The 14,763-nt window shown below is 52.5% G+C and overlaps 1 protein-coding gene across 1 annotated transcript in view; it reads left to right on the top strand.

Moving 5' to 3' along the window:
• The window catches only part of SNX29 (sorting nexin 29), a 507,745-nt gene that overhangs the window by 77,869 nt on the left and 415,113 nt on the right, over positions 1-14,763 (top strand). The window contains exons 11-12 of the mRNA XM_081818879.1: positions 1,441-1,516; positions 2,516-2,598. Of these exons, the coding sequence (XP_081675005.1) occupies positions 1,441-1,516; positions 2,516-2,598 (159 nt within the window). The remainder of the gene's footprint in view (positions 1-1,440; positions 1,517-2,515; positions 2,599-14,763) is intronic.

Here is a 14,763-nt window from a genome sequence, read left to right as displayed (position 1 = left end):
GTGATCAGGTGGTGGGCCCTGCAGGGTATCCCAGTGGAGCTTTCAGGCAGGTGGCGAGCCCCGTGGATGAGGATGCAGGATTGAGGTCCCAGCCAGAGGTGGGGCCAGGACCTTGTTGGGTTTGCCGAGGGGGACAGGGGCCTCTGAGCCGCCATGCAAGAGATACCTTCACAAAGGAATCAGAGAAAAGACGATGGGGTGGTGTATGCGTGCGTGCGTGTGCGTGTGTGTGATGATGGTGGGGGCTGTGGTAGGCGGGCTGGGTTGTAGAGCAAGTTGCGCTTAGCACGCAGTGACTGTTCCCGCTGAAGCATATGTGTTAAACCGTGAGTTCAGTCATGCGGTCGGTATTACTAAAATGTCGCAGGGCAGGCACTGGTGTTACCCATTCATAGTTGAGGAAGCCGAGTCACAAAGAGGCTAGGCAGCTTCGCGCTCAATTAACGTTGGAGGCAGGGCCTGCACCCGGAAACTAACCACAACACTCGGGAGGGAGGCAGGCGAGGCTGAGGGGGAAGACACTTGCTGTTTCCCTTTCGAACTTCTTAAAAAAAAGGGGGGGGGGGGCGAGTGGAATAGCTTGGTGGGGACAGCAGTATTGAAAAACAGTGAAAAAAAGAGAAAATTCTCTTTAGGATTCCCTGAGTACAGCCCCTTAAGAGCTGGGGAATCTCAAGCAGGAGGAAACTCAGGCGAAAACAGGAGGGATGGCAGGGAGGCAGCCGCGGAGCTTAGGGCCCCGGAGATGCGTCCCCCATCCGGGCCTGGTTCTGCAGTCGGCCTTGAGAAGCCGGGAGTGTCTCCAAAGGGCACGTGTTACCCTGGCTGATACCGGCCTTTGTGGCACCGTCCAGCCCAGGGGTGGTCGCGCTCTTTTCTGGAAAGAGACCTGAACGGCAGCTAGTACATTTATGAAAATCCTTAGTGCCTCTAGAGATTATCTGTGGTCTCCCTTCTTTTGAATGCCTTTCCCACACACAGCCCGCGCGGGGAGGCGGCTTTCTAGAAAGCGGTAGGGCACTTGGTTTTGATGCAGACAGACGTTATCGGTGATGAGACTATGCTGCCCCCTTGTGTCTGTCCTAAGCCCCTACAGCGAGAGGGGTTTTGTCTATCAGAAAGCTGATTATTATTCCCTGATCCTAAGGCTGGCTCTGAATATGGACTTCATGCACAATTCCAGGTGGCTCAAGGTCAAAAAGGTTAAGTAGGAGGATGGGGCCTCCTATCAGTGACTGATGCCAAATCTGAGATGATGGCCAAAAAAACGAAACAAGTAGCAGATTAAAATCTATTGTGCAGGTGAGGAAACACTTGTAAGCCGACTGATGTAGCAGATGAGCAGATGAGCCCGTGTCTGCGGTGTGTCCTTGCCTCATGGAGAACATGAAATGAAAACAGACAGCTGACTTTCTTTCTGCAACTGCTCTCTATGCACAGATGCCCCCCTTGGAAGCCTGGAGAACGGGACAGGACCGGAGGACCACGTTCTCCCGGAGCCCGGCCCCCGGTACAGGTTAGTATTCCAGAGCCAAATTGCCTTTGGGATTGAGTTGTCCTGGTCACAACTGTGCATTTTATTCTCTTTTAAAGATAGGGGTGCACCTGCCGGGATTCAAGGTCAAGGCCTTATTTCACATTTATGTTCAGGTTTAGCTTACATCATAGAATGTGAAGTTGCCAAGGGTGTGAGAGACGGTGTTTGGCAAACTTCATTTGCAAACCACCTTTACTTTTACGGTTTGGGGGCCATACCTGGGTGCCTCCTCTCCCATTATGCTTGATTTTAGCATTTGATCACAATAATGTAAGACTTGAATATTATATAATACCTGAACCACTTAGCTCTCATATATTTGAGAAGTGCTTAGTCTGGCATATGGTTGTAAGTGCCATATCGGTTTTCTGCTTTTCAAATAAAAGTCTCTCAAAGAGAAACTGAGTTGCTCAAAGTCACTGGATGTTGGGTGGCAGAGCTCAGATAGACACTGAAGTCTCCCCAGTACCACCAGGATCCTCGTTACTCTTCCAGTTGTTTTTCTCTCTTCGTGCTTTTAATTTGGTCCAAACTTCAGTGAGTAGGGATAGACCCCATCTGCATTTTCAGCCTTAGGTCCAGGGTGGGCGTCACTGATGACCCCGAAGCATACTTGATGTTACGGATAGGGCCCTGCTCTCTGACACTGACCGTGCCTATAGGTTCCTGCACAGTTCGTACACTGTCAGGGAGGACTGGGGTCACCAGGTCCCTCCAGGACGCAGAGTCCTTTTTGCTGTTTATTTTAGACAAATACTGAGTATGGATTTTTGGGGACACACATAGACTTCGGCAAGAAGGCAAACTTGCAAGTAGGGAATCCGCACATGATGAGGGTTGCCTGTGATTTCGAAGGGCTGCCTCCTGGGCTTCTAGCAGGTGCACCTGAGTACACTTAGCACCTGCTTGGTTTTTGAATAGTGAGGTTGTGTATTTTGAGTGGCCGATTGTAACTTTCTTCTGTCTGCCTTCTCCCAGTGTGGAAGCCAGTCCTCCTTGCCAGGGAAGCCCTCTGAGCAGCCTGTTACCTTCTGCCTCCATGCCAGAGTCGATGACAGTTAGTAAGTACTTTCTGAATGTCCTCCGCCCATACTGGTGACCCTCGGGCCTGCACATCAGTGGAGTGTCTTTGGACTTGGTCCTTTGTGACTGCGGACTTCACAGAATGCAGGGTAAAGTCAGGTGTGTGTGTACCTGGTAATGGAATTGAAGTGTGGTGTGCGCTTCTAAGCTTCCTGAGCTGCAGTTAATGCATAATGCTTGGGTGTGTGCACACTGTAAAGGACATGCTTCAGAGATGGAGCAGCACTGAGCTAGAGGGAAACTTCTGTTGTTCCAGGTTTGGGGGTTTGCCTCCTGGAAGGTCGTCAGCTACAGAGGAACTGTGCTAGTTGGATTTCCTTTGTAGCTCTGGAGGGATCATTTTTGTGAGGAAGGAAGAGTGTATCTCTCAAAGAATAATGAAGGTTCATAAAGATCAGGTTCAAATGGTTTCTAACCTTATTATGAGAAAAAGTATTAGAGATATAACAAGATTAGGTTCATGTGGCTTTATATGATAAAGAATAAACCAACTGTAGCTCTCTTTCCAGAGGTAGACAGGCTGGGGCTGGTATGTGGCTCCATGTTTATCAGAGACTGAGACTCCTTCCATCTTGCCTCGTGGTCCAAAATGGCTGTTTTAGCTCCAGCCATCCCATTCTTATCCCAGGTAGCAAGAAGGAGGAGGGAGCAAAGGAGAGACTTCCTCCATTTCCATAGGTAGGATTCAGGGTCTGAACGTGCATAGGGAAAGAAATTACTACTTTTTTCTCTAGCCTCTTCCTGAAATTTACATTTCTTTCAATTATGAAAGTAGCAACAAACTGTAGAAACCATAGCAGTGTTAGCAAAATGGGTGACTTTGTCCCTGATGGAAGTCACAGGCGCCTGAAATGAACAACATCTCAGAATGTTGTTTGTGCTGGAAAATAGTTTTCAATGCAATAATAAGGAATTGTACATATTCCGATGTCACTTTTATTTTTTTACATTTTGAGGGTTCTTTTTCAACATAATCCGTTTCCTTTGTAGTCTTGTGTGTTTTATGTATTTTAAACTCTTTTTCTGAGAAGAGGCCCATGGGCTTCACCGGCCTGCAGAGTGGGTCTGTGGTACAGAACAGGTGACCCCCTCCCCCAGTCATGAGGCCCCGTCCTAGAAGGCGCACACGGTATCCCATCGGCGTGGCCAGCATCAGTCCCATGGCCTCCCTTGGCTGCTAGGGAGCCGAGCCCCCCCAAGAGCGGAGTTTGGGAGCCAACTGGCATTCTTTGAGTTGGGAATGAAGAAGGAAGTGAGCGGACTCTGTAGGGTGGGCGCAGTGGGAACGACAAGTCTGTCTCCGTGTAGTGGAAGTGTGCAGTTCATCACGGCGCTCCTCAGGCTGGAGTTCAGCCGAGCGGATATCTGTGCGTCTATACGCATGGGGCACCCGGGCTAGGAGAACACTGAAGTCACTGGCTTCCAAAGTTCCGTTATTTACCGCTGTACTAGTACTTACCCTGTAATGTGTGTGTATATTTTTAAAGGGTACACCTAAGAAAACCTGAATGCCTTTACTGAAAAAGGGAACTTCACCTGAGTACAGTGAGTGGGGAGCCTCTGTTAGTTGACGGAAATGGCAGGTAACTGAAAATAAAGACGCTGGAGAGGAACCAGTATTGAGTCCACCTGGATGTCTCTGCCTGGCCCAGCTTCTGTCTGAGACCCCCTCCCATTGTTGTAAGGAGAGGCGACTAAGCAGCAGCACGAGGGGGTTGGGGATATGCTTGTGCTAAACTCAGATCTTTTTCCTGGAAGAAACCAGAGGGACTGAGAAGGGACAGAAGCCCCTTGTCTGAGTCCCTGCTCCTTCACGCCTCGTCTTTCTCCTCTGCAGTGCTCTCTCTCTCAGTGGGTTCCACCTCGTGTAGAGGGCTGAGACTTTATTCTGGCTCTGAGGTGTGTCTGCTACAGACAACACTGGGTTTGCCTTACTTTGTGTGTCTTGTAAAGAACAGCCCCCGGAGACTGCGGGCTTGAGCACCAGGCCTCGCCACTTGTCCGGGTGCAGACACCTCGTGCACGCCAGTGGGTATGCAGTGGTGCGCTTCCAGGCGGGCTTCCTGCTCCTGGGGGTGAGGCCTCTCCCTCCCTGCTGAGCGCGGTCCGCTTTGTCGGCGGCTCCGTGGCTCTGCCCGCAGAAGCAGCTGGCCCTGCTTGGGCATCCGCACTACGGTCGTCCGTTGTCGTGCTGCTGGCCAAGATGTCGGCTGTTCGTCTTGTCTTTACTCATACGATCTTCCAGAAATGTCAGTCCACTTTTATTATTTGGTATCTTTGGCAAGTAGGGACCTACCCAGAGTTTATGACTTGAATCTCGAGATGTGTCACCACACCCACATCTTGACCCTTGATACTTCGTATCGATGGACTTTGTGGGGGGTGGTGGTGTGCTTCCTGGGGCAGGGGGTGGTGGCGATTTCAGCGAGCCTTCTGGACACAGCACTGTGTCACCTGTGTGTGTTCCCTATGAGAGACCTGGATTCTTAGAAACTTTGGGTGGAAGGTGTTTTGATGTGTCCCCCTCATCCTGTCTCTGCCCCTGTGACATCTCAGAGAAATAAGAAGAGCGAGCCTGTCTGGGGGTCCAGGGTGCCAGCTGGGGTGGCTGTGACAAGGCACCACAGGCCGGGCGGCCGGAGCAACAGTCTCTCGTAGTTCCGGAGGCTGGAGGTCCAGGTGACCTCAGTGTTGGTTCCTGGCGAGACGGCTGTCCTTGGCTTGCAGATGGCCTTTTCTGTCTGCCTCTGCATTCCTGGTGTCTCTTCCTCTGCTTGTGAGGACCCCAGCCCTTCCAAATTAGGGCCCCACCCTTAGGACCTCATTTAACCTTAATTATCTCCTTAAAGGTCCTACCTCCAAATACAGTCCCATTGAAGTTTAGAGCTTCACATGTGAATTTTGGCTGGGGAGGGGGGAATTCATTCAGTCTTGGGGTGTCCCAAGAACGGTGTCCAAAGAGCTGTCCAACTCCAGATTGAGAATTCCATCCCAGCACGTGAAGCACATGGGCTTTGACCTGGGAGATGCTTGACTCTCAAAAACCCCGTGGAGCCTGGCAGAGGAGCCCCAACTCTTCTCTGTGACGCAGGGAACCTTCCCTCGCACCCTGCCAGGTGCCTTCCCTGGCTCCATTTCATCATGGGTACAGGGGGCCACCTTGGTGCTCATCCTCAGTGCTTGGCCATGACCGACAAGTCCTCTGCCAAGCAGCCTTCCCCTCCTGGGTGCCTCTGAAGTGGCACAGGGTATTGTCCTGGGCTTTTTGGGTGTATATTCTTGTTGTCATGAAGTGCCCACAAGAGGACGGCGTGGCCAGGCTCACATTCCTGCTCTTTCTACGAGGCCCTCTGGTACTTAAGAACACACAAAGCCTGTTGGGAAGAATTAGTCACTTAGCGAGTAGTAAAGACAGTTTGGAGCTCCGGGCACTTGCCATTTGGGCGGGTGAGTGTGTGTCTGTGTTCGGGGTGTGCAGGGCCGTCTGGGGCCGGGGGGACTGCAGCCCGCCTGTGCTGTCCCGGCCTGGAGGGCATGCCCTGAAGCCGGCCGCCCGGTTCCCCAGGCTTCCCCGGGGTTCTCCAGCCTCTCAGGGCCTGTTTCCGTACCCAAACACCGGGATGCCCCGAGCACCCATCATTTGCTGAGAAGAGTATCTGCGTCAGAGCTGAGCGTCCGTAAATAGTGCCTATTACCAACCTGCTAATATTTGCATTCTGCTTTCTCAGCATTATTTGCTAGCATTTTCCCCCTCTTCATCTCCCCGGTCATCCTGCTGAATGACTATGTAATAGTCCAGTTTACTAGATGATTTTGGGGCAAGGGGGTGCACCAGCCACGTTTGTTTGTTTTTGCTGAGTCTCTTCACTCAGTGTAAGGAAAAAGGAGAATCAGCGCCAGGCTTGGAGTACATTATTTTTTTTCTGCTCTGTGTTCCTTTGTGGTAAATTCTGTGGGGTGCAGGGTGAGCGGGCCAGAGGTGAGTCCCGTATTCATGGGCTTATTCTCAGTAGCCGTCTCATCTTTGGAGTGACCGTGTTGCCAGTAGGGTGACAGCTGCTTCTTTCCTTACCTTTCACTGACCATAGTCGCCAACATTTTATTTTTTAAAATTTTTAAAAGATTTTATTTATTTGAGAGCGCGCGTGCACGAGATGAGGGAGGGGCAGAGGGAGGAGCAGACTCCCCTCTGAGCAGGGAGGCCGATGCAGGGCTCGATCCCAGGACCCTGAGATCATGACCTGAGCCGAAGGCAGACGCTTAACCACTGAGCCACCCAGGTGTCCAGTTGCTAACATTGTAATGCATTTGCTACTTTAAGAGCTGGAAAAATGGCACTCAGAGGCTGGGTGGCTGTGCGCTCCCTGGAGGGACACCCCCTCTCCAGGCCTTTGTTTAACATTTGTAACCCCTCCCCTCTGCGTGTGCTGCTTGTATCCTTTGTTTTGGGGTCTCCCGCCCTCCCGTTGGCTGCTCTGCCTGATGTGGAGACCAGATGGGGATGGGGCACAGAGCACTATTTGCAGCTCCCGGTGCTGGCTGCGTGGCTTGGGGACGGGCCAAGAGGACAGGCTGACAGGACCCCCAGCCCTGTGCTAACCTTGGCCGGTATGTCAGGCAGCAAAGAAGCCAAGAGCCTGCCCCGAGGAGTTCCCAGGCCCGAGGGGAGGACAGACGGCGGCGACATGAACGGACACATGAACTTCGTTCACTTGCACATTGCAAGGGCTAGGAAGGTGGGGCATGGAGGGGGCTGTGTCGGGGTGTTATTAAGAGAGGTCGGTCTCAGGCGGCGGCAGAGCTGAGGGTGAGGGGTGAAGGGACTGTGTAGTGTGGGCGGTGGGCAGTGCCGGTGGAAGGGTGGCTGGGCAGGGGGGAGAGCCGAGCCGGAGGATGCTGGAGAGGGCCCTCCGTTGGATTGAGTCCCACGAGCAGTGGGAAGCCGGGGGAGGGTCTTAAGTTGGAGTGCTGGGACCGTTGCCACTTGCTCTTGCATATGGCAGGTCGTGCAGCTTGTCTGCTACCTCAAGTGTCCTCAGGAGCGTGCCCTCCAGTCCTTCCTGTAAGTCCCCGGCGGCCCTTGCTTGCTCGGTGGTTCCTGAAGGCCTCCCCTGTGCCTCACAGGCTGGGGACTCCTGAGTTGACGTGGGTGTCCCCACTCCTTCAATTGTCAGCAGTCCCCCGGCGGTGCCCTCACACCCATAATGCAGGGGTGTGCTGAGTGCTGCAGGAGAGCAGGGGGAAGACCGTTCTGTGGGAGGCGACCTGGTGCCACCATCCTGGGGTCTGGCCCTGGCTCCAGGGCTTGCTGGCTAGGTTTCCCTTTCTCTTTCTTTTTTCTGCCCCCAGACTCTCTGGGCCCCTTTTCCTCACGTGTAAAGTGAAGACGCTTACTTCTGGAGACCTTCTGGGGGCGGTCAGTTCGGAGCCCATTGAGTAGCCCCAAGGGTTCAAGCCCTAAACCCCAATTAGAGCCCAAACCCCTAGGATTGTGGAGCCTTGTCCCTGACATTTCCATCCTGGTTCTTGGCCAGCCCATCATCAGGTAGCAGATCCACTCACGAGTTCAGACCTGTCTCTTCCAGTTTCCTTCAAGGAGTGCCTGGAAGAGATTAATAATACGCTTATTTCCTCCATTGTGTTGCCTCTTGTGACCCAAGTGTGTATTCGTGTTGTCGCTCAATTGTCACAGCATCCCTACAACGTGGGTGTGTTGGCCTTGTCGTCCAGTTGGAGGAAATAGGCCGAGGGAGGCTGCGGAAGGTCCGCGGGCCAGGATGTGGTGGAGCTGCGGTTTCCTTCCTCTCTCCCTCCTTGCTGTTTCTGGAAGCCCCCGGCTTCTGGAATGATCTGCCCTCAGAGGGAAGTATTCAGGTCTGCGGAGATGTCCCTCCTTGAAGAGGCTTCCCTCCCCTGACCACACATCCGAAAGAGCTTGCCTGCGCCACCCGCTCTGTTCCTCCAGGTTTTCAAAACGTTCCTGACCTGAATATACTGTCCGTTTTCCGTGTCCCCACTGGGATGTGAGCTCCTCGAAGATGGGTGCTTTGCCTGCTCATTCATTGCCTGCATCCCAGTGCCTAAAATCCTGCCTGCCATGGCGTTGTGGCTCAAGAAACCTCAGTTGAGGAGGTGAAGGAACGAACCGATGTTGATTCGAGTTCTAATAAGCCTGAAAACTTTTATTTTTTTTTAAAGGATTTATTTGTGAGAGAGAGAGTGAGCACGTGTGAGCACAAGCAGGGGGAGCAGCAGGCAGAGGGAGAAGTAGGCTCCCCGCCGAGCAGGAGCCCGATGCGGGGCTCGATCCCAGGACCCTGAGATCATGACCCGAGCCGAAGGCAGACGCTTAACCGACTGAGCCACCCAGGCATCCCAAGCCTGAAAACTCTTAAAAGTGTTCTGCAGGGGCGCCTGGGTGGCTCAGTTCGTTAAGCGTCTGCCTTCGGCTCGGGTCATGATCCCAGGGTCCTGGGATCGAGCCCCGCATCGGGCTCCCTGCTTGGCGGGAAGCCTGCTTCTCCCTCTCCCACTCCCCCTGTTTGTGTTCCCTCTCTCTCTCTGTCAAATAAATAAAATCTTAAAAAAAAAAATATAAAGTGTTCTGCAGGAATGACCCGAAAGCCAGTCCCCCGGTCACCGCTGCATCTCTGGCTTGGTCTGCACTGTGTTCCCTGCCCAGGGCTCTGAGTTCTGCATGGGGGCAGGGGAGTGAGAGATCTTCCACCTGCCCCTCACCAGGGAGGCACGCCGGTGCTAGCAGAAGGAGCACTAGCTTGGGAATCAGCAAAACCTGGTGCTGATACCGGCTCTGATGGCAGTGGGTCCCTCAGTCGCTCTGTGCCTCAGTTTCCCCAACTGTAAAGTGGAGGAGGCTGCACTCCAGGATTCCTGGCACCTCTGACCATCTGTTCTGGGAAAGGGGTCAGGATCCCTACATTCTCCTTGGCGACCATGAAAGAGCCAAGTCGTCGCAGTCTGGAGGTTTCTCGTGTCTCGCCTGGTCAGGCTCATTGCTCTGCTGTCACAGGCAGGCCTTTTCCTTCTCTCGGTGCTGACGGTCTGCTCTGTGAACGTGTTACTGTTGAGCTGACTTTGAGTGACCTTTGGCTCGGGAAGCTAGTAAGCATAAACCTACTGATGCTGACATTTGGCCCGTAACTTTTCCTACTCCAGGCCAGGTGTTGGCCGATGCAGGAGGCATGGTGGTTTGGAGAGAGGCAGGGTGGGATTTGTGTGAGTGCCCGGATGCCTGTGGACTGCTTGGAAGAGACGCCGTCTTACAGAGTTGGGAAAGGTGAATTAAGCTCTGTGAAAGGCAAATGCCACCTTTGGGTTTTAATTCTGAGTGGCCAGCAGCTCTTATCTACACGGTCACTGCCAAGTTTCTCTCACCGGAGCTGCTAGAAGATTAGACGTATAAATCCTTTATGCGTCCTTTATTTTTATAGTATTCTGGCGTGGGTGGTCGCAGATGAATTGAGTTGAGAAGGCCGCCTTTTGGGGTGGAAAGAACACTGGGGTCAGGCAGACCGTAGTGCCGCTATTCAAGAGCTCTGTGACCTTGGGCAAATGCTTTACCTTCTCTGAACTCGGTTTCCCAATCCCCGAGAGGAAATGAAGTATTCCCTGCTTACAGGATTCTCGACGAGGTATCTGCGGTGTCTAGCGTGGAGCCTAGAGCATCTTGTGTCTGGTGCTTCACTGGGAGCCCGCAGCGAGTTTCAGAGACTGCAGAAGCCCTTGCGATCGTGTGCAAAATTCTATTTGTGTGTTTGTGCTCATACGTGGATTTTCCCGGGGGAGAATTCCTTTGCTTTTTCCAGACCTTGGAAAAGTAAGGACCACGTAGGTGCTCAGTTTGCGATAATTGCACGTAGTGTCCGCAGCCCCCCTAGTAAGTGTGGTGTTGTTTATCCTTACTGTGGCTCTTCTGTTCTGATCTTCCTGTCGGGTAGGCTCGCTGTCTTCTTACCCACATCCCTCCACAGATGAGCACTGGGAGCTTGGGCAAGTTATGTGGCCTGTCTGTGCCTTAGCATTCTCATCTGTAAAATGGGGCGAATAATAGTACTCATCTAAAAGGGTTGTGAGAATGAAATGATTTAATACATGAAAAACACTGAAGACACTTTATGTAAATCATACGTTGGTAAGAAGAATTGGAAAAACATATTCCGGAGAGCGCCTGGCATATTGTACGTGCTATTATTATTACCATTCCTCGAAGATTACATTGCTGGCTAATCATCCCGAAGGCAGTCCCTGGGCCTTCTTGTTGAGCTGCAAATGGATAGACCCGATTTCCTGTTTCACTGACACCCTCCCTGCTGCACAGGCCCCGACAGTTCCATTTACCTGGCTTTTACTCCTTAATTTTTCCTAGTTTAGAGGAGATCAACGTGTACCCTCTTTCTGTGAGGCTGTAAGAATGGAAATGAGGGTCAGATAGGACGGTGGTTCTCAATGAGGGGTGCTTTCAACCCCTAGAGGACATTGGGCACCATCGGGAGACATTTTGGGGGGTCACACTGGTGTGGGGATGCTGCTGGCATCTACTGGGTAGTGGCCGTGGTGCTGCTAACATCCCACTGTGCACAGGACGGCCCCACAGCAGAGAATGATCCCCAGATGTCAGTAGTGCCGAGGGTGAGAAAGTCCACGATAGGAGAGGGAGGCAGTGGGGCTGCTTTCCAGGAACCATGTTTTGTTTTAGACTTTTTTCTTTTTTTAACCACTTGCCTCCTGCATGCCTCAGGGAATGAAACTTAAAGAGAAGAAGGAACCCGAAATGAACCCCAACGAAATGATCAATCCCAGAGAGCATTTGTTCTTGGGTGTGTCTTTGGGAGCGGCTTCGTTCCGTCACTGTGGTGAAGGTGATTTAGGGGGGCTGTAGGTGCATAAGAATAAGCACCTGTGGAATGCACCCAAGTAAGTGATAGCCGGATCGTCATGATAACTGTAGAGACATTCACATTCAGCACGTGCAGCCCTTTGGGGCTAAACTTACTGAGAATTCCTTCAGTCGATGCGTATTGGTATTCATGTCAGCCGTACATTGCCTTCACTCCCTCTGTAAAAAATGAGTTTCTACTCCTGGATTGAATTCTTTGACTATATGATCATCAGGGAGCTGCAAGTTGCAAGCAAGTGGCTCAGCCTTTCTTCCTGCGCAGTGCAGGAAGAGCAGCCCCACGACCACCAGGGGGCGCTCCGGCTCTTTCTCTGCCTCGCTCGCCCGCGTTTTCCTCCCCCAGCTGTGGGTTGTTGCTGTCTCAGTTTGGATGTCCAGCACTTGTGCCCTATTTTAACTGTGAGGTGGGGATGGTGACGGCAGCGGGAACAACAGTCTTTTCTAGTTGAAGAGCACTGAGCATGCACAGAACATTGTATCTGCCATGAGTTAACTAGGGTTGTACGTTGCCAGTGGCTTTCTGAGGAGGTACAGGTGTCTGGTCCTGTTTTGAAAAAGGAATATAAAGGGCGCCTGGGTGGCTCAGTTGGTTGAGCGACTGCCTTCGGCTCAGGTCATGATCCTGGAGTCCCGGGATCGAGTCCCGCATCGGGCTCCCTGCTCGGCGGGGAGTCTGCTTCTCCCTCTGACCCTCCCCACTCTCATGTGCTCTCTCTCAAGTAAATAAATAAAATCTTAAAAAAAAAAAAAAGGAATATAAGCTAATTAGAAAATATTTCTCCTTTGTCATTGCTTTTCACGAGATGGAATTAATTATCCGTGGAGTTTTATTCATCAATGCAATCCTAATCATTGCCTTTTTTTCCTTTTTTGGGGGGTGGGGGTGGGGGTCGGGTGGGGAGTGATAGGGAGTAGAGAGAGGTAAGCCCAGATAATCAATGTGATTGTTTCCTTTGATTTCTCCTCACTTTTGATACCGAGCCAGGGCAGAGGGCAAGAAAAACATCCTTGGTTGTCAATAGGCCTTGCTGAGCGGGTCCTTTTTGGTCCCAGCTATTATTGGAAGGGAGTCTCAGTACTAGTGAGGAGGTCTGGCTCATTGCCTGGCAACACAATTCCAAACATTCTGCAGCTTGAAGGGTGCTGTAGTAATGATTCAGAGGAGGTGGCAAGGCCCCACGGCCGGCTGATTGCTTGGCCCGGGGTTTGGATGATTCGGTTTGAGGAAGGGGGGGGGCCCTTGCCCCTCTTCTCCCTTGCCCCCTTAAGCACAAGGAGTGAATCTAGTTGATAACGGCCAACTTGAGTTGGGCGAGTTTCTTTAAAGGGGAAACTTCTTGCTGAATGTTATCTGCTAGACCTTCAGTCATTGTCTTGGTAGTTAGAATGTTCCAGATGGAATTTAGGCATGCCTCACTTCTCTGTTGATTTGTTTATTCAGTCCACAAACATTTACTGAGCATCTCTCACACGCCGGGCACTGTTCTAGGTGCCAAGGAGTCAAAGGTGAAGGAGATCCAGCTCTGCCACGCTGAAGCTCTGTGCCTCAGTTTCCCCATCATGAAAGTGCAGGTTATAAGAGTACCAGCACCCTGGGTTGTTGGGAGGGGTTAACATAAAGTACTTATGGCAGTGCGTTCAGCATATGTGCATTCTTGTTCTGTGGCCTCTGCCCACGGGAAGTTCAGAATCTCTTCGAAGTAACCACGGTGAGAAAACCCAGAAGCAAAAGAAGAATGGTTGCATGAGGGAAAGGCAGGCAGTTGGGTCACGTGGGCGTGTTGTATTCTTTGTTGCCTATGGGCACCTGCAATGAGTCCTCCTGGAGCGGGCAATCCTAATCAGAGTTTCGGATCGAGGGGCCTCCACCCCAGTGCGGGGTGCTGCGCGCACTGACATACGTGGCTGTTTCTGGGCTGTTTCTAGGGATGGGGCTGCCGTCCAGGCGGCCAGAGGAGGGGAGGGTTGAGGGGCAGGGGTGGGGGGTGGGGTTGAGGCAGCCTTGATGAGGAGGGGAGGGCACGCCAGGGAGAGGGCAGCCGTGTGCAAAGGCTTCTGAGTAAGGAGTCCTCGAGCCCCACCTCCGAGCCCTGCTCAATGCTGCGGGACACCCTGTAGGTCTGGAGGGGCTCTTCCCGCTGGCAGGAGGCCCTTGAGGAAGTGATGGGATGCCACCCAGTCCTGGGTCCGCTCTTGCCACGCGCACTCACTCTTCACAGCAGTCCTGTAACCGTAGGGTGGCTGTTGGCCCATTTTGCAGAGAGGGGAGGTGACTGGCCCGGCCGGGGGGACTCGCTGCGTGCCCTCCATCCAGGAAGGCTGTGATTGAGGGGGCCCAGCGCATTTCCAGGAGCCTGTCTTTCAGGGCGACCCCCTACTTTCGGCTGGGGTCACTCCCAGGGAGGCTTTCCCTTGACCGTACCCATGGCTGCCATGAACTGCCGTGAACTCTCTGGGTCTCCGTATCGTGTCTGTGCTCCTGGTCCTTTTGAGCCAAACGTGATTTCCCCCCGCTTTTGGGATTTCCTCCTTCTAGCCTGAGGTCTCTTTTGTTCCTGCCACCCCCTTAACAACGCAGTCTCCTAATTTGCTTACAGACGTTCAGGGGTGGGGGTTCATTGACCCCTCAGCCAGGAATGGGTTTTGGTCTTGAGCCTCCTAGTGGGCTCTCGGCTGGGCCTGGCAGTGGCTTATGTAACGGTGTGTTGTAGTTCCGAGCTGATTCAGAGCAGGCTCCTTGCTCAGGGGATGAAGCACCAGTCAGACTTGTTCGAGAGAGCAGCTCTGTTCGAACTGTGCCAGCGCAGAGCTGAGGCAGCTCACGTTTGTAGAGCTGCATCAGGGAGGCACTTACCGGGTTTGAATTCGGGGTAGAGGTGGCGGGTCACCGGAGCAGTGGGGGCCCAGGGGACACCCCAGGCCCCGGGGGCTCACGTACTAAAAGGGGGCGAGCACCCACCTGTGAGAGGGTCTGAGGAGTCACGGGGAAGGGTGCTTTTGTTTTAGTTCTGGCTCCATCTCTTGCCCCTCCTCTCCTGGATCTTTTTTTTTTTTTTTTACAGACAAATAGACATTTTTTAAATTTTTTTTCTTAATTTTATTATGTTAGTCACCATACAATACATCATTAGTTTTTGATGTAGTGATCCACGATCCATTGTTTTCGTATAACACCCAGTGCTCCATGCAGTACGTGCCCTCCTTAATACCCATCACCGGGCTAACC

Source organism: Leptonychotes weddellii, chromosome 5 (assembly GCF_054177405.1).
Source record: "Leptonychotes weddellii isolate Sample4059 chromosome 5, ASM5417740v2, whole genome shotgun sequence".
NCBI lineage: Eukaryota > Metazoa > Chordata > Mammalia > Carnivora > Phocidae > Leptonychotes > Leptonychotes weddellii.
Note: the sequence above shows the minus strand (reverse complement) of the source record. Positions and strands in the feature narration are given on the sequence as shown.